The sequence below is a fragment of the Pelobates fuscus genome, chromosome 3 (genome assembly GCF_036172605.1).
Source record: "Pelobates fuscus isolate aPelFus1 chromosome 3, aPelFus1.pri, whole genome shotgun sequence".
NCBI classification, from domain to species: Eukaryota; Metazoa; Chordata; class Amphibia; order Anura; family Pelobatidae; genus Pelobates; species Pelobates fuscus.
The window spans coordinates 377,411,920-377,437,735 of NC_086319.1; the positions used below are offsets into that span (position 1 = coordinate 377,411,920).

Below are 25,816 nucleotides of genomic sequence, written 5' to 3' on the forward strand. Positions count from 1 at the left end.
GAGTTTTTTTCCAAATTACTTCAAAAAAAGAGCAGATTTCTCTTGAAACTGATATGTTTATGAATTGGGACAAGCAGTGCGTGCGGTAAACCCCTAATGAACTTCAGCAAGTTGGGGTGTCCTTTTCGTTCACTAGACGATCAGTTATTAATTTCTGTCTCGGAATGCACCTTGAAAATGGTTTCTTACCTGCAATGTTTAAGGTTAAAAAATCCAAACTGGAAACATTCTCTAAATTAGCAATGCTTTCCATTCAGCTATCCTGGCCTTAAATGTGAAATTCACTGTGATTTCTCACTTTAGTGAAAAACCTCAAAATTTCTGATTATTGCCCGGTTTATATTTCAATATTCAATATTTTTCAATATGAACCACAGGCCTTTGAAACAGGGATACATCAGTATGCTGCTAATTGATTTTACAAAGCAAAAATGAAAAGATAAAAAATAAAATAAAACAAATTTGTTCTTTCTGTGCAAACCTCTATATTATTATTATTGGTATTTATATATCACCAGCATATTCCGCAGCGCTTTACAATATTATGAAAGGGGGAGATTTTTACAATAAATGAGACAATTACAAAATGTTACAGGAACAATAGGTAGATGAGGACCCTGCTCATACGAGCTTACAGCCTAGAGACATAGTAGGAGTACCAAATATTTTTTCATTATAATTATTATTCATCTATATACCTATACTACCTGCGTATAGAGAGAGTGATTTTTTTTAACCGGTCCAATATATAGAAAGAACCTGACTAGTTTTGGCCTCATACACATATAATGTATATAATGCATTTGATAGTTTTGGCCTCAATAATCTGCTGTATTGTATTGTATGCACCAATCTTTGTAGATTTTACAAAACAAACAACCTTTCACCTCCGGCGTTTGGAGAATCAGGATGTGGTGGGAAGGGGATAAAGAGGCGGGGCCGGTGGCATGATCCAATTACTGGCTCCACCCCAAAAGGGACAGATCCACCCAGAAAATGGATGGGTCTGCTCCTTTATGCATGCACTGTGCTTGCTGTGGAAGAAAATGCCCCGGTGTCCCCAAAAGTGTGTGACGCCAGGGAACTACGTCAAGATGGCCGGACAGGACCCAAAAATCTGGACTGTCAAACCAGAATCAGGACAGTTGGGAGGAAGGCTGGTCCAAAACATTGTACTGCCTGGGTCCAAGGATGAAATGTTGACCCCGCCTCAAAACCACGCCAAAGAAAACATGCCCCCATCCATTATGTTATATCATGATAATTAAAATTAAAATTAAACTTATTAGGAAGTGAGCATTTACATGCAACAGCACCTTCTCTATATTTATATATTAATTATTTGTTTCCTGGGCTATGTGTACCAAAGTTATTAAGATATATGTGCAACTAACATGACATATAAATTAAGTACAGGTCTTTACAGCCTCAGTGAAATCCGGCCAGAGCTTCAACAGTTCATCTGGACCATAATGATGTACCATAACAAGCTTTGCAAATTGGCATCGGTTATAGCGAATCCTCTCTCCTACAAACCAAGCTCCCAAAGGCCTGGAGATCTTTACCCCTATTATCTCCAAACATATGCCCACAAAGACATCTTCATACGGGAATAAGGGTATGCTCTCTTTTGCTGTGTTTATTTTATCTGCCAAGTCTCCGGAGAAGATGTAACCTGTACCAGAACAATATGGTGGGTAGTGGGTTTTGGAGTACATGGAGGTTGGCATGTACCATTTACTGTTTTTGTTTCTGTAGGGAATAGCCTTCTCCACAACCAATCCACTGAAGAATCCAACCTTGGCTGGTTTCTGTGGCTGCAAAATGTGTTGAACCAAAAACCAAGGGTTTAAAAACATGTCACTATCTATCTTCATAACATAACTAACATTTGGGCATAGTCGGCTAATCCACTCTATGCCCATCAAAGTCTTGAGTGTTAGATTGTTGTAGGAATCTAAGAAATCCTGCTGGATAATATCATGGAAGACCTCACTTTCTCTTTTCACTTCCTCTTGGACATTAGTGTTTGATGAACTTCCCAAAAGAAAAAGTCTCTTGATTGAGATCCCATCGACCAAGTTTTCATTGGCCCAAGTTTTCCTTAAGACATCTCTGATGAGGGCGTCTTGTGGACTTGAAGGGATGAGCAACATCAGAAAAGGTGGACCTCCGGCGCACTTTGTGTTCTCTTCTATGAGATAGTGACCTGAGCTATATACTAAAACAGGTTGTATAGTAATGGGACCGGCAGTGCCTTTATTTATATTCGTATTATAGCTCAGAGACACAATCAGAATTATCAGCAGCCAGGACAGAACAACAATACCAGTTCTGGTACATTTCGGAGGCAAATCCATTAACAGGAGTTCTTGGAAGATCTTACTTAAAGTATTTCTATAAAAGAAGAACAAGAAGTTGCATTAATGTGACTTTTCCAAGTGGCATGCATCACAATATATTTATTTATTCAATATTTTACTAGGAAGGATACATTGAGATTTCTCTCATTTTCAAGTATGTCTTGGGTCCAAAAAAGATTGCATTGTTACAATAGGATACAATATTACAAAAATACAATATACAAACTATAAATATATATACACAATACACAAGATCCAGCGCATATATATATATATATATATATATATATATATAAACACATACACACATGTATACATTTAATACATAACATGTACTAAATATACTCAACCATGACAGGTGCATTCTGTGCTGAAGTATATAGCCATAGATCTATTAAAAGATTTTGGATTGAATGAAGATTTGACGGAGTCTCTGAGGTTATCCCATAATTGTGGTGCTCTGTAGGAAAATTAGGGTCGAGGCACTTTATTTTTGTATTGCGGTATGATAAATATCGTGCTAGTACTGGATCGGAGGTTATAGGAGGTGGGAACAGCCGGGGACCCTACAGTCACTATTACAACTTTAATGCAACTGATTTTTGGTTTTGGTTTTGGCTTCGTGAATATGTATAATTTTTATGCTTTGTCAAGCCTTTAAAGTTTCAGCATAATATAAATAATTGTTTTGCAAAGTGCTGCACCATAGGCCTGCCTCTTCAGTCACGCCCCCTCACTCCAGAAAAATACTTCCTTATTAAATGTATCCACACAGCTCGGCCACTGACAGTACTGAATGATCTGAACAACAAGACAACCTGCATTAGAAGGAGAGGACACTCAAAGAGACGTATAGTAAGGATATCACTACCTGTTTGTTGTTACTCTGACTGTCTGCAGCCAGGTTGTGAATTATTAGCAGCTCACTCAGTGCTCTAGAGGCTGAGATTATGTGTATACCTGTGATAAGGAAGGTTTCGTTCTGCAACTTACACCAACAAGCATATCGTGAGTTTATCATTAGATGTGCATGCTCTATGTTCAGGGCACTGGGACCATGTGGAGAGCAGGTAAACAGTGCTTCCTGCAGGGTCTGCCCTAGGTTTGCCAGCCTGAAAGATTGACAGGGAGCCTGGTGGGTATTCATGCCAGGTTGGCCAGCCAGTAATTCAGGCACCCTTTCTGAGGCCAATAGGCAAAGTCAAACTCAGGACAAAGGCCCATAATCTTTTTATTTGATGTAAAGCATGTATGTAGGAAGTGATGGGAAGACACATCCTACACCTCAGATAAACTTGTGAGGGGGTTGAGATGGGTCCAGTTCTCCCCCAAGTCATATTATGTTTAAGATTCACTGCCGCACATATTGCTGTATGTTTTACTCACTGACCGGACTGATGCCAAATTGTTTTACTTCCTGTGTTGGTATTTTAATTTAATTTAATGCCGGCCATTGTAGGGCAGTAGTGAGTCATGGGAAACTCTTTCCCACGGAGACTGCAGAGAAACAGATAAAAACACAGGCAGTTGTAGTGGATATTACTGCATGAAGGCTACTAGTGTATCTCATGGGAAAAGGTAGGCAGGGAGAACTGAAAAAAGGAGACTTGGAGAGACAAAGTGGAGATTGGCTAATATTCGTATAGTAAAACCTGCTGAGGATTGCTGGTGGAAGTGAGAAAGACCAAAACGAAGATGCTGAGACATGCAATAAAAGAAATAGAGTACCAACACTAATGCCTAGATATAATATTATTGGATAAACTTTTAAAATGATTTAATATAAAAAAAAGTCTTAATATTGTGATGCTTTGATATTATTGATATATATATATATAAAACATATTTTTTTTATATTTTGAAACAATCATTTTAAAAGTTTATCCCAAAATATTAAGTTATTTAAAAAGCTTATTGTGATGGTAGCACACGATGGGCACTTCAATTAGGTTCCTGTATGACTCTTATGTTTAAGTCACCCTGTGCCCATTATAGGTGCACGTGTGTGTATGTTAATTGTTTAGTATTAAATGTTTTTTGTTTTGTTTTTGACAATCTTTATTAACATTTTGTGTCTTCATTTTACATTGTTTTCTTTTCAGCACAGGATATCAGCATAGTAGAAGTATATTCGCAATGACAAAGCATTTAGGCCTCGGATGGCATAGACACCTTCCTGTAACCGTGTGCTTATTGCTCGAAATAATACGAAACTTCTTTCCGTCTAAAGGGTGTTTGTGGTCTTTGTTCGCTGTCTTGTGTCTAGTAAATGTTTTGCGTGCGTGTTATTCTGTGTTTGTCTACAGTTGTCAATTGTTGCATTGGTTACATTAGGTCTTGTCTTTGCAGACATGGAGCATATCCCTAAAAGGGGGTTGGGTCCTCATCATCGAGTTTCAATTGAAGATTATGCTAGCGCTAGTGTACTTATAATCTTAATTTTAATAATGACAGGAGGCGAGTATTTTGCATAACTCTCTTTACTAAACTCCACAGCAGTAAAGAAAGTGAAAACATTTAAACCAATCAAAATGCAAAACAGGGAGTATATAGTCCCAGTGAACAGGCTCCTCCCCCTCTTTCGGAGCGACATCGGAACAGGGAAGAAGATTGACGATAAAGTCTGTAACGAACATCAGTAGTGGTCTCTAACGGGAGTGATGAACTTCTTGGCTTGAGTAGAAACAGGCACCAAAGGGTGAAGCGTCCAATAGGGTCTTTGGTCTTTAAATTATGAACCGTAATCCTATGGTTATGTCATAGATGTTCCAAATTTTTGCGAAGTTAAACTGAAAAGAGAATATGAGAAGGTTAGGCACCGGTCTTGAAACTGTTTGTAGTCATGACAGTGATCCATCGGATAACATTGCACTAATATAATTTGCGTATTCAGAGTATAATCTACTAGTAGTTAAATAGGCTGATGATAACAGTGGATACATTAAGCCTAACGTATTAGTTCAAGGAGACAGGAGAAAAACGGGAAAGGAAAGATGTAGACAAAACTATGAACAGAGTAGTTCCCCTCCTCCGGGTGGGAAGGGTGGGAAAATACTCGCCTCCTGTCATTATTAAAATTAAGATTATAAGTACACTAGCGCTAGCATAATCTTCAATTTTATCACATGACAGGAGGCTTCCTATTTTGCATTTTTAACGCTGTAGAATAAGAGACATAGCCGCACCGGAGTTCGGTCGGAAATAGAAGGTGCGAAATGTAGATTCTCTAGACCAATCTGCGGAGCGTAGGATATCCGTTAGGGAGGCGCCCGCCATGAAGGCTGAGGATATTGCTGCTCCGTGCACAGAGTGGGCTCCAAACGTAGTGTCAACGCCGGCTAGCGATACTAGCCAGCGAACCCATCTTGCTAGGGTGGTGGTAGTGATGGGGACATGTGGTCTAACATATGACACTAGGAGTTGACCTGATGGTGAAGACCGGAGTGGTAGGGTAGTTTCCACGTATTGTTGTAGAGTGGAGACGACGCAGAGTTGTGGATCTGTGGGGAAGAAAGGATAAAACACAGATGTGGAGTCCGTCTTAGTGCGACGAGATATCCGGAATGTAACTCCTTCAGGGGAGATTGAGAAAGCGTCTATGTACAGTGCTCGAATGTCTGACACCCTGCAGAAGGAGACCAGGCAAAGCAAGACTGTGAGTTTCGCTGATAGTTGACGGAGGGAGAGTCTGTCGCTAGTTGGCCAGTCTCTCAGGAATCGGAGGATTACGTCGACGTCCCAGAATTGAGAATATTTCGGCCCTGGGGGGCGTTGTAATCGAATGCCTCTCAGGAGTCGACATACGAGTGGGTCCTTACCAACCGGGATCCCTTGTATGGGGACATGGGCCGCTGAAATAGCTGAACGGATTACGTTTAGTGATCTGTAGGATCGGCCTAATGAGAATAGGTGGGATAGGAAGTTCAAGATGGTTGGAATAGTGGCCGTAAATGGATCGAAGTTTCGTTCCAGACACCAAGTGGACCAGGAATTCCAAGCGGATAGGTAGCATCTTCTGGTTCCGGGGGCCCATGAGTCCCATAGTAGTTCCTTAGCAGCCTGCGATAGTTCGCCGACTTGCCAGGAGCCCCTGAAAGCGTCCAAGCCACCAGATGGAGGCAATTGTCGAGGATGAGGGTTGCCTTTTGGATCTGTGAGAATGTACTGATGATGAGGTAGTAGGAGAGGATCGTTGCATGATAGAGCTAGGAGATCTGGGAACCATGGTTGTCCCCTCCATAGTGGAGTGATGAGTACTAGCGAGGTTTGCTGGTTCTTCAGGTAGTGTATGGTCCTCGCTATCATGGCGAAAGGAGGGAAGGCGTAGGCTCCCGTGATCGGCCATGGTTGTAGAAATGCGTCCACTGCTGCGCTCTCCAGGTCTGGGAGCCAGCTGAAGTATAATTTCGTTTGTCTGTTGTTGCGGGACGCAAATAAGTCCAGGTGGAGTGGTCCTATGTGTTCCGCGATGTGGTTGAAGATTTGTGGATCCAGTTTCCAGTCGCTGGTGTCCCGCCAGTGGCGTGAGAACCAATCCGCTGTGAGGTTTGTCTCTCCTGGGAGGTATTCTGCCGTGAGGGAGATGTTGCGGGGTAGGCAGAAGTTGAAGATTTTTCGTTATTTCCGACAGGAGACGGGAGCGGGCTCCGCTTAGGCGGTTGATGTAGCGGACTGCGGAGATGTTGTCCATCCGGAGGAGGATGCAGCAATCCGACTTGTCCTTCGCTAGGCTTCGGATAGCGAAAGACCCGGCTAGGAGTTCTAGGCAGTTTATATGTAAGTTGAGGTCTTGGGATGTCCAGGCGCCTCCTGTCGATATATTTTCGCTCCTCGCGCCCCATCCCCAGAGGCTGGCGTCTGATTCTAATATTATGTCGGGAGCCTTTCCGAAGATGGCTCGGCCGTTCCACGCCTCCATGCTGTCCAGCCACCATCTGAGTTCGTCTCTGACTTCCTCTGTCATCGGGACCGGCTGATCGTAAGAGGGGTTTTCCCTGAGGAAGGAAGCTTTGAGACGTTGCATCGCCCGGTAGTGAAGTGGACCGGGGAATATAGCTTGAATGGAAGCAGAGAGAAGTCCCACAATGTGTGCGAGGGCGCGGAGTGGAATGGTGTGGCAGCGGATGGCCCTGCGTAATTCCTTGCGAATGGCTGAGATTTTCGCTGTCGGTAGCCGTAGGGTGCTAGAGATGGAATCTATCTCGAATCCCAGAAATTGTACAGTTTGTGATGGGCAGATAGCCGATTTCTGAAAGTTCACTATGAAGCCCAGGGATGACAGGAGATCCGTGGTATACCGTGTGTGATGTATCAGTCTGAGTCTGTCTGAGCAGAACAGCAGGAGGTCGTCCAGGTATATGATGCAACGAATTCCTTGCACTCGAAGGTGTGCGACCACGGGCTTCATCAGTTTGGTGAAACACCATGGGGCCGAACTGAGGCCGAAGGGGAGGCACGTGAATTGCCACGGAAGGCCTTGCCAATGGAAACAAAGATATTGTCTGCAGGATTGGTGGACGGGAACTGATAGGTAAGCGTCCTTGAGGTCTAGTCTCGTGAACCAATCCTTGTCTTGTAGCAGGTCTCGTAGAAGATGTATGCCTTCCATCTTGAAGTGGTTGTAAGTGACGTATTCGTTGAGTTGTCATAGGTTTATGACGGGCCGTAGATCTCCCGTTTTCTTCTTTACCAAGAAGATGTTGCTGAAGAAACCTTGAGGGTCGTAGGCGGGTTCGATCGCGCCTTTCGAGTATAGGGTTTGAAGTTCGTCGTCGATGAGAGAGGTGTCTATCCTTGAGCCGTGGATGGGACGTGGTAGTTCCGTCTGTCGAGGTTGGTCTACGAAGTCTATGATGTAGCCTTGTACTGTCTGAAGGACCCATGCGTCCGTGGAGATGGAGGTCCATTCCTGAAAGAAAAGGGATATGCGACCTGCTGTATGTATTGGAGGAGAAAAATTAGTGAAATGGTTGCTTATCTGAGGAAAAACGAGCTCTGCCTCGGGTGCGTGGTCTTTGACCTCTGTCTGCGCCTCGAGTGTAGGAGTATGGGCGATATCCCACCTCTGGGTAAAAAGGTTGGGGTCTCGTAGAGCGGGGGCCTGATGGCCAGAAGCGGCTGGCAGCACGGCCCCTTTGGCGGCCAGCCCGTCCAAAAACACCCCTGGAAGGGTTTTGTCTGAAGACTCTACGCATTGATGTCTGAGCCTTGTTTAACCCCTTAAGGACCAAACTTCTGGAATAAAAGGGAATCATGACATGTCACACACGTCATGTGTCCTTAAGGGGTTAAGGATGCGTAGACGTTTACGTGTCTGCTTAGCTCTTTTAGGAAAGGTTCTCCAAAGAGCTTGCCCTGTGCCATAGGACCTAGTTCCTTGGTGCCCAACTCCACCAATTTCCCGTCAATGCGGAGAAGTGCTGCTTTACGTCGCTCAGATGATAAGGCGACATTGGCATTACCCACAAAACAGAAGCACCTTTGTGCCCATTCCCGCACATCATGCGCCCATTCTCGCACCATAGTAGCGTCAAATTGATCGGCTTTGGCTAGGGCATCGTCGGCTAAATACATAATTCTGGATAATGGTCCCACAGAATCCAGAAGTTTATCCTGTACCCCTCTGAACCCTTTCTCCGCACCTTTGCGTGGGTCGCGGCCACCTCGCGACATAAAGGAGGTCATCACCTGGTCGAATTCTGGAGTGTCCACAAAGTGGTCAGGTAGAAATGGTCGTGGGCATTCCGACCTTAAGCGGTTGCGGACTGTCTTGTCCATGGACTTCCGTAACCAGAGGTGCATGAACCTCGCTAAGTGGTCGGGTGGTGTCCAGTCGCTTGAGCGTGGGTGTCGAATATGGTGTCTTTGTCTTCTTGCGGGGTTGTCTGGTTCTTGGGGTTCTCCCGTGAACGTGTGTTGTGGAAAGAAGGATTGGGATCCTGAATCTGAATCCCAAACGTCTTCTTTGGAATCTGACTCGTCCGCTTGCCATTCGTCTAAGATGGCCATGGGTTTAGCGTGAGATTCTTCTTCTTCTGAAGAGTACTCGTGTTGTGGGTTCGGGGCGGTGGCTATAGCGGGTTTAGTGCGTTTAGCGGGGGTTTTGCCTTTGTTAGGGTTTTGGAGACCCTTTTCGCCTTTCCAATGGCGTGTGCCCGTGAAAGTTTCTGGGCTCTTGCGTGATTCTGGTTCGTCAGAGGGCTGTGTGGGTTTTTGATGGTTTCCTCTTGTCTGGACCAGAGGCCATCATTTTGGAGAGAACTTTCTCCATGGAGGTGGATACGGCCTCGTTTACCATGTTTTGGAGCTCTGTTGTCTGAGAGGTCTCCATAATGCCTGAATATGTGTTTGGCACAGGGCGTATGATAGAGGTCAGTATGCTGTATTAGACAGTAATAAGCTGTTTTAATATCGTTATGCGGACCCCAGCAGCGTACAAATGACCCCAGCAGGGTTTATAAAAGGTATGATAATGGTTTGAGGAGGAAACCAAATAACCCCATCAGGGTTGTAAATATGTAATACCCCAGCAGGGTATGTAGTGGTATGTAGGAGAAGGTTATACCTTCAGCAGGGTCTGTGACCAAGGTGAGCTGTGGCAGAAATCACCGCAGCAGGGTATAGTGCCAGAAATTATAGTAGAATAATAGCCCCAGCAGGGCAGGATACAAAACCACTAGTTGGGATTTTTTGTTCTGGGCCTCACCCAGGTTGTAGAGGTGGCCACAAAGCGACCTCTGTAGCAGCACAATTTAAGGGCAGCACCCCAAGCAGGCACAGGTTAAACTACAGCTTTAACAGCTTTAAGCTTAACTGACCTCTGAGTAAGTATTTCGACAAAATTCCGTTAAGGGCGCTCCTGTGTGTGTCCCTCGCGGCACTTACAAGATGGCATCCGTAATCTCGCGAGATGCGGGATTAAAGATGGCCGCCGCGAGGGTAGCCGCGGCTGGAGCCAAGCCGCGGGAAACTGAGTGAAAGTGAGCCGATAGAAGGCTAAAGCAGTTGGCAAAGTAAAAAACCCTAGGGCCGCCCGAGGGCGGAAAAAAATAGCGGGGAAAGGGAAAAACGGAAGCGAGGTTGCTGGGAGTAGGGAGGATACAGCCTAACAGTCCCAGCAAAGGAGAATAGGGAGTAAAATACAGGAACACAAATAGAAGTAGAATAGGTAAATAAGATAATAAGAAATAAAGTATATAAATAAAGTATATAAGGCGCAATATCAATGAAAAAACATATATATAAATTATGAAGTAATAAGGGAAGAGCCAAAAACTCTGACCTGTCTGCGATGGAGCAGTAAAGAAAGAGGGGGAGGAGCCTGTTCACTGGGACTATATACTCCCTGTTTTGCATTTTGATTGGTTTAAATGTTTTCACTTTCTTTACTGCTGTGGAGTTTAGTAAAGAGAGTTATGCAAAATAGGAAGCCTCCTGTCATGTGATAAAATTACGTTTGTAGCTACAAGTTTAGTCGTGGACTGGTTAACCTTCCTTATCAGTCTTTGTGCCCATGTTGTGTATCACGGCTGCGGAGTTATACAAGTTGGGGGAGCAGTCAATTGCGAATAACGCGGAAAGTGGCCAGGGTAAGGGGGAGATCAATGTTAGTGGGGAAACAGCTAGAGAGGAGAAAAGGGGGGAAGAGAGGAGGAGAATGGTAAAGAAGAATTGAGGAGCTTTTATGTTGGTAGCTGCCTTCCTCCGTCCCCTCACCCCACCACCCCCCGGTACCCCTCCCAGCATCCCGTCCATTGGAGGATCCCTATTGGGCTTGCCCTCCTGTATGGGCCCCAGAGATGTATAAGAGCCAGGGGGTCCATATTGTGTATTTCATTGACCTTGGCTACCCATTGCTGGAGGGTGTGGACATCTGTCTGTTTCCAATGTACTGGGATCAGGGATTTAGCTGCGGTTAGCAGTGGGAGGGTCAGTAATTGTTTGTAGTGTTTCAATGTTGTTGTGGTGTGGTGCAACAGCATTGTCAGAGGTTGAAATGCTAGGGTGGTGCCCGTGATTTCTTGTATTTTAGTATGTATCATCTGCCAGTAGGGAGCAATAGCAGGGCAGGACCACCATATGTGGAGGCCGGTCCCCCTGTCCTGTCTACATCGCCAGCATACCTAAGATAAGATAAGATAAGGTAAGATATCTGCGTTCATTCGTTTGCCGCCCGGTACCAGAATGTTAGCAACTTGTAGCTCATTTCCTGGAACTTAGAGCTAATGGAGCATTTGTGGGTGATGGTTAAGATTTTAGCCCATTCCTGATCTGAGAGGGTGACTCCACTGTCCCTCTCCCATCTACTTGTGTACCCGAGTGTTATTTCACCTCTATTGGACATAAGCAGACTGTACATGGTAGAGATGCCCTTTGAGACTTGTTCCCTCCTTGCACAAAGCATCTCGAACTGTGTATCTGTCCTCGACCAGTTAGGGACCCATAGTATGTTTTCACTTAGTGGTATTGGAACTGTTCCAATGGGGTCGGTGGTCTGTCCTGTATCAACGCAGTGATGGGTTGAAGCTGGTTAGGTGTGCACCAGTGGTGCAAGTGCTAACACCCATAGCTTCTTTACTGGGTGTGTGTGCCAGTCTAGGCATTTATGCAGGTGGACAGCATGGTAGCACGTTACAATTGATGGTAGACCCACCCCCCCAGCCGACTTGGGTAGTTCCAGGAGAACCTGCTGATGTCTGGTCTGGCGATGGTTCCACATGAACTTCCGTATCGCCGTGGTTAGGATACTATAGAATGTCATAGGGATGGTGATCGGGATGGTTTGGAATAGGTATAATACACGCAGTAAGACATTCATCTTAACCGTGTTGATCCGACTGAACCACGAGAAGTATTGAGGGGTCCAGCATTGCATGTCCTTTTGGAGTGTGTCTAATAAAGGAAGATAGTTAAGCCGGTAGAGCTGGGTGAGATATCGTGTCAGCCAAGTGCCCAGGTATCTCAATTTATCCGTGCACCACGTGAAGGGGAACTCTGCCTGGAAGAGTGCGGTGGAAGCTGGGTCTTGTGACAGGTGGAGCGCCTCTGATTTGTCCATGTTCAATTTCAGGTTGGAGACCTGACTGAACTGCCTAAAAGACTCCAGCAGGTTTGCTAGGGAGACCCTGGGTTGCTCCAGAAAGAAGAGCACATGATCTGCATATGCTGCAACGTGATGCTCTCCCCCACCCGAGGTGAACCCCGTAATACCCCCGTCCCGCCTGACTGTCCTCCAGAGAAGGTTCGAGAGAAAGAGCAAACAGAAGGGGGGACAGAAGGCACCCCTGGTGGGTCCCATTTCGAATAGGGAATGGTGCGGTTAGTGCTCCGTTGACGTGGATTCGGGCCGAGGGGGTCGTGTATAGGGACTGCAACCGCGCACGCATAAGCAGTCCGATTCCCATGTGTTGCAGTGCAGATGTTAGGTAATGCCAGTCCATTCGGTCGAACGCCTTTTCTGCATCTGTGGAGAGAAGCACTAGTGACTTAGTATTTGACCGGGCAGCATGGATAATGTTGAGGGCCCTGATGGTGTTATCGCACCCCTCTTGATCTAGGACAAAACCCATCTGATCAGGGTGGATCAGACCCGGTAGGGCCCTTGATAGTCGGAGGGCCATCACTTTTGCAAACAATTTAAGGTCCGCATTCAGGAGCGTGATGGGTCGATAGCTCTAGCAACTAGCTGGGTCCTTACACTCTTTTGGTATGATTTTTACCACCGCAGCCAGAGAGTCCGAGGGGAACTGTTCTCCTGTGTGGATCGCATTGATCCCTTTCTGAAGCCTCGGCAATAGAAGATAGCGAAACGTGCAGAGGTATGCCAGGGGGAGGCCATCCGGTCCTGAAGCCCGGTAGGTTTTTGACAATTTGAGAGCTTCAGTAAGCTTCTGAATAGTCAGTGGTTGTTCTAGTTCCTCCAATGCCTCCACTGACAGTGTCCTTGTAACATTGTGGGCAAGGAAATCTGTGACCAGGTGGTGCCGCTGATGCGCGGCCTCTTCTTTGTGTGATTGGGATAGATTATATAGTTCTGTATAATACAATTGGAATGCCTAAAGGATTCCTTCTGGCAATCGGGTCTCCCCTTTATTGTGTGGTCGAATCTTGTAGATATGGTATAGTTGCCATCTGTCTCGTAGCTGTCGGGCCAAGAGTTTCCTGATTTTGTTAGAATGCTCAAAAAAAACTATTTGACTTTCTGAGTGTATGCAGAAGGCCTTGAGCTAGGAGGTCTTCTAACTGTCTGTGTGCGTCTGTCAGTTGGAAGAATGTGTCCTCTGCTAGTGTGCGTTTATGTGCCCTTTCGAGATCTGTGATTTTGTGAACCAGAGAGGCCGTCTGTCTAGTGTGGGCTTTCTTGTGGTGCGTGCAAATTTTATGTAGTGCCCTCTGATCACACATTTGTGTGCCTCCCAGACTGTTAATGGGGGATGTCAGGAGTTTCGTTAGTCACTAACCATGGTCCCTATCTCTGAGTGAATGAGTAAGGGTTGGAATTCTTGTGCCAAGAAGTAGTAATCAATATGGTTATAGTGCTTGTGGGCCGCGGAGTAAAACGTGTAGTCCCTGTAATCTAGGTGCACCACCCTCCAGCAATCTGCCAGCCCCAGTCGCCTTAGGAATTGCCTAGCAAGGTGGATGTGTCGGTGTGGAAGAGAGCTAATTCCCCTAGAGGTATCCTCTTGTGGTATTAGAGGTATGTTAATGTCTCCTGCAACCAGTAAGAGCCCCTCTCTGAATTTTTCCAGTTGGTATGTTGGTTCTGATTCGGACTATGCAAAAGTGTTCTTGTGGTTAACTATGGTCCCCTTAAGGAAGAGATATCTGCCTTGTGGGTCTGCGAGTGTCTCTTTGCAAACGAATGGTATATTGTAAACGAATAGAATGGCTACACCCGCTCTCCTGGCTTCATTGTGTTTAGCAAAAAAGCCCAAGGGGAATCTGTGATTTTAAGTGCCAGGGCCACGGAAATGTGTTTCCTGAAGGAAGGCTATAGAGGCGCTCTCGACCCATAGGCTTCGGAGCAGTTGGGAACATTTTTCCGGAATATTCAGGTTTCGTATGGTAGTCCAGAACCAGAGTGGGGCGGGCGTGAAGCCCGATTTAGCCAGTCTAGGGTGCCGGGGTGGGCCGGGTCGATTATTTTAGGTGTGCTATGTAATGAAAAAGAACAGCAGAGGGAAGTGAGATGTAGAAGAGAAAAGTTGGGGTAGGGGGAAAGGTGCAGGAAAAGTATATCCGGGTGTCTGATTGCCCGGATAGGGGACTATGACTCAAGATTGGGGGATATTAAGTATTCAGTTATTCGCAGTGGTTCCCGATGATGTGTACAACGAGAGTCAGTCACTCGGGGGTCTGTGTCCGATCTAAATGTGTCAGTTATAGTGTCGTGATTTCCAGGCCCTGAGGGCACTCAGCCCACATGTCAGTTAGTATATGGAGACGCATATGTTAATTTGGGTGAACAGTATAAGGATGTCTGCTGCGGTCGTGTGCAATCCCGTATTTACCCACCCGCTACGTGCCTTTTCTATGCATCAGTAGCTGCCGTCTCGGCCCTATGCAACTCTTTCCATAGTGTTGGAAGACAATTTAAACCTCTTTAAAACATGAAATAAACAGTGTATGTATTTTCAGGAACACAGAATGGCAAACATAACTGCAAACCCTTTCCGGTTCCCACCACCCCCACATTTCTAAACCGGGCTCTCCCGAGTACCCCATAGTCCCCCGCACGCCCCTGCCAGCTATTGTTGTAGGGACACCTACCCGATCCTAACCTTGCAAAGCCCACGAGCCCGACCTGCGATAAGCCCCCTCCAGGTCTCCCCCTTCCTACTTGTCCTGTCCCAGGTCCCTCTGCCTCTAGGGCCGCACTGGATTCGACTCATCGGTACCCTGGTCCCTATATTACCCGGCATCCCCACTCCTGTAAATATCTCCCCATGGGGTCCCGTGGACCAGCCCAAGGGACCCCCCGGGGAGAGCCTTTAGCATGCCCACAGCCCACAAGAGGAACATTAGCAAGAAACCCTTGGCTCATGTCATGAGATCAGTTCTCAGTAGAGTCCAACACCATGGTCATTCGCATTTGCCAGAGATGGGGATCTAAGCTTAGAGTCCATCTATTGCTTTGTGGATGGGCAGCTCAGGAACTCAAGGCGGGCTTCCCGGCTGCAGAGCGGCTTCTCTAGAGGTGGTCTACAAGGGATCAGTGGTGTCTGAGGTTGGAACAAGGAGTCACAGCCCAAATGTGGAGCGGAGGAGTAGGCTTTACTCCTGGGTCCGTGGCCGAAACCCTCCTGGCAACGAAATCACCCCTGTCCCGATCAGGGTATCCCACCCAAAATGAAATATGTCCCCAGGATGTGGACCTATGTGTAAGATTGTCTCTAACCCTCTGCTCCCTTAGAGGTAAGGCCAACGCGAGCATCAGGGGTGCTAAATCTTGAGGCCCCGACTGTAGCGAGATCCCTACGTGAGGTGCGTGGGGTCCCTAGGGCTCGAACATGTCTGTTGTGTGTGGGGTGGAAGTTACTGGCTGTCCAAGTGTCCGTGCATGTTTTTTTCTTCTAGGCCATTAGGTCCGCCTCTCCTTCATCCCATGTTGGTCTGAGGTGGGCCCTTTCGGCATCCAGCCGGTCTCTCCGGGCTGTTAAGTGGTTGTGGCCTTGCGTATGGGTTCTTTAAGGCCTGCCACAAAGGCCGCAGACAGCATTTGGTTATGAGCTTTATTGTACATACTGAAACCCAGATCGGAGAAGACTTGAGACAACCTGGAGTGATATTTCTTCACAGATTCAGACTTATCTTGGGTGATATCGTTAATGCAGGTAGCCTGATCAGCCAATTTATCTGAGGCCCTATTGCAGAGCAGCTCACAGAATTCAGTGCCTGAGGGAAAATCAGTTTCGCTAGGGAGACGAGCACAAGAGAGACATTTCTCCATAATGGGCCAATAAGCATCCCGTGCTTTTATTTCGCAGAGACTAAGTCTTTTGGATTTGGACAATCCTTCGGTAAAAGGGCATTGGTTGTTTCTCTGGGTCAGGTAGAGATTCCACTAAGATTGTGGCCTGGGACCAATTGAATTCGACGTAAATACGGAATACCCGAAATCTACATTTTACATTCTATGTGATGTGCCTGATTTTATTCGAAATCCTGTGAGTGTAACTTGAAAATTGGGATTTTTCAGTAGTCTTACAGTATTATTATATGAGTTTTTTTTGTATTCCTATGGTTTAGTTATATCTTTGTTTTTGCTTATACTGTTTGAGGACAAGAGGAACCTTTTATACCTGAACGTGAAAGGGTAAAACCTCTCCATTTATATTTATTCTATACTGCACTTTTGGTGGTTTAATATACTTTAGCCTATGATTCTTTGAATTAAGCAGATAGTCAACGCCCCTGATTAAGTTAATGAAACAGATAGCCAACGCTCATGTTTTTTTGAATAAAATAGATAGCCAGGAAATCGTGGCTGATAGCCAGGGGATCATGGTAATTGTAGTTCTAACCATCTGGGGGGCCGCAGGTTGTGCAGGCCTGGTGTACGGTGACATGAGAACGCAGATCCAGGTATGTCTATACAAAAGTGAAAGACGCTTCTGTTACAAGTGGGGGACTGTATATAAAATATAAAGGACAAGGGCACAAAAATGATTGAGGAATCATGAAGAGAATTGATCATTTGATATTTTTTTTTTATATTATATGTTATAATGTAACATAACGATGCCAAAACATTATCTCACTTCTAAAGTTACTGCTTGGGCTTGTGGTAGTGACATAAAAGCACCCTATACATCGTGCGGCAACAGACAAAAAGTTCATGTCCTGCTTTGAGCTCGACTCATTGCAAAGACGGTAGAGATCAAGAATCAGTAACTTTGACGCTGTTAAAAAAAAAAAAAAAGTTTTTTTCATAAATAACGTCCTTGCTCCAATCAATGTGTAGCTTTGTGTATGTAATTATATTTATTAATTCATAGATAAGACCAAGATATTTGTCTGCGCTGTCCAGAAGATGAGATATTTATTATATTATATAGCTGTGTGTGTGTGTGTGTGTGTGTGTGTGTGTGAATTTGCACAATGTTACTGAGACAAGCTTTAAGATTAGATCCTAAATTAGATTTTGTCGTCCACATAGTCACTGTTAGCAAAAGACATTACATAGAAACATAGAATGTGACGGGAGATAAGAACCATTCGGCCCATCTAGTCTGCCCAATTTTCTAAATACTTTCATTAGTCCCTGGCCTTATCTTATAGTTAGGATAGCCTTATGCCTATCCCACACATGCTTTAACGCCTTCATTGTGTTAAATTACCAACAAACTGGAACTATCTTGTATGTTACCAGTAAAATTAAATTTGCTTTTAAACACATTTCTTCATTTTCTTTCAAATCAGGAAGGGGGGCTGGACACACGCGCACATGCACACACACACACACACACACATACATTTAAAGTCAAATTGGCCAGGCTGCAAACATGTTTAAATCAGCTATGGTTCCAGTTAGGATACTTTGGCTTGAAATTTGAAATTCACTTTGAATTCTTGCTTTAGTGAATAAACCGGTCAACAGTGCGTGCAAGGAGACAAGTGTTGGGGAGAATATGTTTGTGTCAGTGATGTAGAATTATTAAAAACCTGTATTGAACCTGTGTTGAATTTTTGCACTAACTCCATTTTAACCCACATTACCTGACAGATCCTCCATTTTGAGCTACATTACATGACAGAATTTCCCAGCAACATTTAGTGTAATGAATAGAGACTGTATTTTCTATAAAGACATAGCTGACTCCGGAATTATTGAATCTCCTGTAACATGCAACAAAGTATAACCAAGGCCAAGGCCAAGGCCATGAGAACGCCGGCCTAATGAAATGTTCTATTCATAAAAGAACCCTGCACCTGACCACGAGTCTGACATCACTAACTGCCCAAAATGACGCTCAAGCCCCCCTTCCCACCGAGTAAGCCTCATGCTGGGAGAGATGGCGCTTGAGCCATCTGTCCACACCCGTGTCCAGAACAATACCACCTCCCGGTGGGAGGACACCTAGTTAACCACTTAGTTCTTGATCCAATTAATAATATTGATGGGTGGACACTGACATAGTCACTTAACATTTAATCCAATTAATGATGTTTATTTGTTATTATCTGATATTCAATGATGATGTCATTTTGCCTTTAAAAGGGTCTGCATACCCGTTTTTTAACCAGATGCCATTAAATTTTCTGAAGTTATTTTTAACCTGAACTGCATGTGTCAGTGTGAACTTACTTCTGCGTATATGCAATTTAATCATCTCAGATTTGGACAGGAACAGATAGACATTTAAACATATTTGTTTATTTCTAAATGAATCTACATCAATTTGGCGCCCAGAACGTGGGGCACCGGGCTATGGCCTCTGGCCGGTAAGCCGTCCTAAGGAAGACGCTGTTGGACGAGGGGAATCCGGGGGGAAGGAAAGGGAGACTGATCACCTCCGATTACACGGTAGAGACTTCTGCAGAGCCACCGGTATGTTCCGGCCCCTTTGATTGACCCGTCCACGTGTCTGGTACTGCTTCCCGGGAGGACATCAAAGACAGGTAATATCTTGCCCGGTGTCTTGTTATTACCCATCTGTTTACCTGCATTTAGTCTGTTGCCTGGGTGTGTTGGTATTGGTGTGTTTAGCTTAAATACCCGGGTAGAGTATTTGTCTGTTTACCCCTTTTGGGATAAAGGGGGGTGGACCTGTGGGTTGTTGCCTGGGGGTCCTCTGTTGTCTGTTTGCCCTTTTTGGGATAAAGGGGGGTGGACCTGTGGTAGTTTGCCTGGGGGTCCTCTGTTTGTCTGTTTACCCCTTTTGGGATAAAGGGGGGTGGACCTGGGGGTGTTTGCCTGGGGTCCTCTGTTTGCCTGTTTACTCCTTTTAGGAACCACGTGGCTGTGGTTGTAAGGAAAAAGGGGGGTTGACCTGTGGAAGTGTTCCTGGGGGTCTTCTTTGCCTGTTTACCTCTTTTAGGAGCCTCGTGGCTGTGACTGTAAGGAAAAAGAGGATGTTGGATCTGTGGAGATTGTGTAGACTCATAGTTTCCTGGGGGTCCTTCTGGTGTCACTTTGATAGCCTAGCTAGCCTCATTGTGCACATAGCTCTGCTTGCAGAGAGGTGGTACCCTCCAGCTTCGAGCGCTGAGGCTGGTGGCATTCCAATTGTTATTTGTGGTGCGTGGATTCCGGCAGGCATTGCTGTCTCCATCACCACGGGGTAGTGAGACTTATGAGTGGGTTCATAGGGGCGCTACGAGGGTGAGGATAGTGGTGGCCACACTTAGTGGACTGCTGTAACGAGGGAGGCATATGGATTTCGGACCGGTGTTAGCTGTTATCCTTGGCCGCTGGTAGTGAGACTTGAGGAAGTCATTCTCCGAGCGGGGACACTACGAGATTGAGGGAGGTGACTTTGGTCACATGAGTAAAGGAAAGGGATTACTGTTGATTTTATTTGAACTGTGATGCATGCACTGTATTTCAATTGTATTGTTGTTTTAATTGGGAGTCATTCAAACTCCTGTGTCTGTCTCTAAAATTTCATCTTACTTTTACTTTTACTATACTTCCTGTGTTATTTACACTATCCACTCCTATTTCTCTTGTGAGAGAAGTGATTGGTCACACACTTCTCACCCCACTCCAATCCGTGACTACCACCTCGGGTAGGCGGATTTAGTGACTAGTCTACGTTTTGGGAAGACGCACTTGAGGGGGACCCACCCTTCAGTCGAGCATTGTATACGTTATGTTTCCTTTTTCTTTCCCTATATCTGGGACGCCTGTATAGGGGGGGGGATATGGGACAGGAATTGAGTAAGCCCGGTAGGGGCTGGCTCGCATGTGATTTAGTTGAAGACAGAGAGGGTGAGGAGATGGTTAAAGGTGTTGAAAAGATTGCTAAAGTGTGTAAAATTGCTGTGCCTTCATGTGGTAGATTGCAGCCAGAAAGCTGGCGTAGATTACTGACAGAAGAAAGGCAAGCTTACAGATAATGATTTATTGCGTACTGCTGAAGCGTGGTACAGAGTAGCGAAGGCTATTCAGCAGGAAGGTTGGGTTGAGGAAGAGATAAATCATAAAGGTGTAAAACTGTATGTATATCATAATAATTGTGTTGCTGGGGCATTCCCTCAGCCAGCGCCCCAAATTGGCGCCCAGGGGATGTTCATTCCCAAGGTTCAGTCAGCAATAGGTGATAGCCAGCTGACCATGTTCCCCACTCCCAATCCTCCCAACACTCATCCCGTCACTTCCCCTGTTTGCCCGGTCCTGAATTCTGATGGATCTTTATTTTCCCCTTCACCATCCCTAACATTCCCATCATCCTCATCCATCCCTGCACTACCTTCTGTGTCTAATCCAAATATTTCATCTACCATTCCTTCCCTACGCTCTCTCTCCGTTGATAATCCTACCCTCCCATCTGCATCCGCCCAATTCACTAACCCCTCCTACCTTGCTACTGCCAATCCTACTGCACCCACTCCGGCTCCTCTTTCTACACCCACCTCTACTAATCCCTCTCCGTCCTCTCCCTTACTCACTCCTCCCACAGCCCAGGTTCCCACCTCCTTCCCTAATCCTTACCCAACTATCCCGCCCTCCCCAGGTTCCGCCCCAGCCCCCACCCAGATGGCCTGGCCATACCCCTTCCCATACCCCTTGTCCCTGCTCTATCCAAATTATCCATACCCCCTTCCCCAAGCCACTCCCCAGACCCCGGTCATGCCCAGTCCGGCACAGTCTGCCCCGGATGTGCCCACATCCAACATGGCCGCCACTTCCTCCCTTAACCCTAACGCAGCTTCCTTTCACGCCTCCAATATGGCGGCCCCCAGTCCTCCAGCACCCCTGATGCCGGTACTTCCCGGTGACTATTCACCCCAAGCTCATAATCCACTAGCCACCCCAGCATCTGGGAATCCCTCATTTCCCCCGGTTCTGACACCTCAAGTGGTCCCATTACGCAGAAGGGCCCAGACCACAGATGAGGATGAGGATGAAGAGGGATCCCAGGACTCACTGGAGGTTGCGGGGCCCCCGCCCCGCCGTTCTATTGATGATCCTTTTGGACATACAGGCCGGGGGGGATCGGGCCCCTCCTAAATATGTTGCTTTTAATCCTACTCAAGCTAGTGCTCTAATGAAATCACTCCCTGACCCAGAAAAGCAACCTATGCCTTTTTACCGAGGGATAGTTCAGATTCAAAAGACTTCCGCAGCATGGCGTGATTTACTGAGCATTTGTGCTATTAAAGCCGGGGATGCATATTGGCCCAGCATGGCCCGTCACCTCAGTACAGATCTGCTTATAAGTGACATTGATTACCCCTCCGGAGTAACTTTTTGCAACCAACTAAAAGAGTGGGCTAAGGACAAACTTGCAGATCAGGCTGCTGGCCTTACTGATATTATACAAGACAAAGGAGAATCAGTGGAAAGGTTTCATGCAAGACTGTTCCAAATGTTTACAGATTTGGGTTTTGATCTTACTGACAAGATTCATTCACAAATGCTGTCTGGTGCATTTGTCCAAGGTGTTAAAGACTCCATACGCAAGGGAATCATTGCTGCACGCCCTGAATATAAGGTAGTCCCTCTGGATACCTTACTCTTAGTTGCTAGAGGACTGGAATCTGCCCAGACTACCAGAAGGCCCAGTTCAGCTCCTCTCATGGTGTCCCGCCCTGCACCAGTTCCCAAAGGCACTAAACCTGAGGATGGTTATTGTTTTAATTGCAAGGCTAAAGGACACTTCAAAAACGATTGCCCAGAACCTAAGAGAGAACCCAAGAAGATGTCCAAGCCTGCCCCTGCCCCCAAGGCCACAATAACGGTTCCAATTGTTGAGGAACCAGATGATTAGGAAATTGGCAAGCCTGTGTTATTAACCCCTGTCATGGCAGTGTCTTCAGGGGATAAGGGGGGGCCACTTGCCACTGTGACTCTACCCATTGAAGGACAACCTACTACCTTTTTGGTTGACACAGGTGCAGCCCGAAGTGTTCTAAGGGAACAAGACCTGCCAGATGCATCATTTCTGTCAAATATTGACGTCTCTTGTGTTGGAGTGGATGGCCAACCAAGACACAGTCCTTTAACAACTCCATTACGAGTTGGCAACTACCCTAGCTTGCTTGCTCGTTTTGTGGTATCCTCCACATGCCCAATTAACCTGTTAGGCGCTGATGTCCTCTCACGCCTGCAGGCATCTATCACCTTCACTCCAGATGGACAAGTAGAACTGTCTACTCCTCTATCTGAATCAGACACCTCAGCCTTGTGCTCCCTGCCTCTGATGCTGCATTTAGAAGAACCCCGTGGGGAAGCAAAGGAACAGAGGTCCAACTTTCCAGATATGTTAAAGACAAAGGTGCCTGCTAAATTATGGTCCTCAGGCCCAGAGGACATAGGTCACCTAAAAGTTCCACCTGTGGTGGTAAAGCTCATTCCAGGAGCAAAGTTACCAAGAAAACCACAATATCATTTAAAACCAGCTCAAGCTGCAGCTATTTCAATTCAAATCAAAGCACTCTTGGAGAAGGGTGCTCTTGTGAAATGTGAATCAAAATGCAACACCCCATTATTTCCTGTGAAGAAGAAAACCCCAAAAGGTGAACCAGAGAAGTATAGAATGGTTCAGGACCTCCGTGCAGTCAATGAAGCAACAGTCCTGGACACCCCTATTGTGCCCAACCCACACACTCTGCTCTCTGGGGTTCCACCTTCAGCAAAATACTTCACAGTCATTGATTTGGCTAATGCCTTCTTCAGTGTACCACTGGATCCAATTTGCCAATACCTGTTTGCTTTCACACATGAAATGCAACAGTACACATGGACTGTCATGCCCCAAGGGGCACAAAACTCTCCAAGTCAGTTTGCAAAAGCCATGTGCTCTATCCTTGACCCATGGCAAGCAGACCACCCAGAAGTTGTCCTGCTCCAGTATGTGGATGATTTACTACTCTGTGGAGATGACATACCCACAACTGAAGAATGCTCAATTAGTCTCCTTTGCTATTTAGCAGAACAAGGATGCAAAGCTTCACTTCACAAGCTGCAATTCTGTCAACCTACAGTAATCTTCCTTGGTCATTGCCTATCTCAAGGTACCAGACATCTCACTCGGGACCGAGTCAGAGCAGTACTGGATATTCCACCTCCAAGGACTTCTAAATCTCTACATGCCTTCTTAGGCCTCATTTCCTACTGCAGAGCATGGATCCCAGAAGCCTCTCTGCTTATGCAACCACTCTATGATGCACTCAAGTCAGACCCATTCTGCCTGACCAATGAAGCACTGGACAATTTCCATACACTAAAACGTGCCATTGCCTCTGCTCCTGCTCTGGGCCTACCAGACTACACCAAACCCTTCAAATTGTTTGTCTCTGAAAGACAAGGCCATGCTACAGGAGTCCTTACCCAAACAAATGACTTAAGAGGCCGTCAAAGGCCTATTGGCTTTTTCTCCTGCCAGCTGGATATCGTGGCCAGAGGAAAGGAGCTGTCCTAAAGGACGAAATTTATTACAACAACTTTAGATTCTGCCTTCCTAAGAATTTATATCCAGCAGTTGTCCAATGGGCACATGGACCTGCACATCTGTCAAAAGACTTAATGGCCGCCCTCATACAAAAGTATTATGAAGCACCTGGAATCACAACATTGATCAACAGCTTCTGTAGGGCCTGTGTCATTTGTGCAAAATGCAACCCAGGAAAACCAATCAAGGTGCCCTTGAAACACCTGGCTAAGCCCATGTACCCATTCCAAAGAATTCAGATTGACCCCATACAAATGCCCAAGAGTGGGCCTCATGAATATGCACTAGTAATAGTGGACATGTTCTCAGGATGGCCAGAAGCCTACCCAGTGTCCAATATCACTGCAAAAACAACTGCAAGACGCCTACTTACAGATATTGTATGTAGATTTGGACTTCCAGAAGTCATTGAAAGTGACCAGGGCCCAGCCTTTACAGCAACAGTGACTAAAGAAATCTGGGCTGCTCTGGGGGTGACCCTAGCCTTTCACACCCCTTACCACCCACAAAGTAGTGGCAAAGTGGAACGCATGAATGGCACCCTAAAGGCCAGAATGCTTAAAATGTCACAAGAAACAAAGATGCCCTGGCCAGAAAGCTTGTCAGTAGCTTTATTCAGTGTTAGGCACACACCTAGAGGGAAGCACTCACTATCCCCATATGAGATTCTATTTGGAACTGCACCCAGACTAGGTTGTTATTACCCGCAACAGTTGCAGCTTCAAACTGATGTTTTAGTAGACTATGTAACTGAACTTGCAAATGCCTTAAACAAAATACATGCCCTAGTTTTCTCTTCAATTCCAGATCCCGAATCTGATACGGGTACCCACAACCTGCTTCCCGGAGATTGGGTTCTAGTCAAGAAATTTGTGCGGAAACACACCCTGGAACCAAGATTTGATGGGCCATTCCAAGTTCTCCTGATCACTGCAACCTCCGTCAAATTGGCCGGCAGGCCACATTGGATCCACGCTTCCCATTGCAAAAAGGCTCCTGCCCCAGAGGAAGCAGATACCGCACAACCATGTACTTCTGGTACATCCTCTCCTTAATTAGCTTAATTAAGGCCCAGCAAGTAGCCATCACCAAAGATGCCAGTGGGTATACCTTCTGGTACAATTCTTCATGTACCCGTGTGGCTACTTATACTTTTGACTACTGTGACATTGTAGAATGCCCATTCCCTACATCACAGATTCAGAATATCTATAGAGATATTCCTCATTCAAAGGACCCCTATGTTTGTGTAGTTGACAAACAATGGGGGCATAATTGTAACCATTGGGGGGCGGCGGGATGGAATGCCGGGCCTACCTGGGGTTACAAACCAAAAAGTGCCTTATCTAAAGTAGATGGTAGATCTCTCCTCCAAAGAATGACCCTAAGGAAGCCTGGAGGAGGCACACCCATGAAATTAATCCTAAATATTGAGCATCCCAGTCCAACAGATGCAGATCAGTATGTAATGGGAATGTATTGGAAGAAAGGTTCCTATAACAAGTTAGGGCACTTCTACCTTAAAGATATGTGCCACTCTCCAGAGTGGCAAGGGGCCACTCATATGGTCTCAAATCCATTAAAACCACACATCCAGTCCTTTAAAGACATGATGGCCATTGCAAACCCCACCTTTGAAGATACCATGGCCGCTGAAACAGGTTTTAATGATGTTAATCTATGGTTGGAATGGATGAAATATAATGCCAACAAACATAACAGAACCGCATGCTATGTGTGTGGTGGTGCCCGGCCTCACCTCGGCACCGTACCTTTAACCTTGCCAGTAGATTTAGAAGAGTGTGTCTTGAGTCTTTTTGCCTACCACTACAA

At 45.9% G+C, this 25,816-nt stretch overlaps 1 protein-coding gene across 1 annotated transcript in view; it reads right to left on the reverse strand.

Annotated features, from left to right (window-relative positions):
* Window positions 1-1,327: 1,327 nt before the first annotated feature.
* LOC134601446 (beta-1,3-galactosyltransferase 2-like) overlaps window positions 1,328-25,816 on the reverse strand; it is a 54,355-nt gene continuing 29,866 nt past the window's right edge. Inside the window, exon 2 of the mRNA XM_063445935.1 lies at window positions 1,328-2,397. Within this exon, the coding sequence (XP_063302005.1) occupies window positions 1,407-2,360 (954 nt within the window). The 5' untranslated portion in view covers window positions 2,361-2,397 and the 3' untranslated portion in view covers window positions 1,328-1,406. The remainder of the gene's footprint in view (window positions 2,398-25,816) is intronic.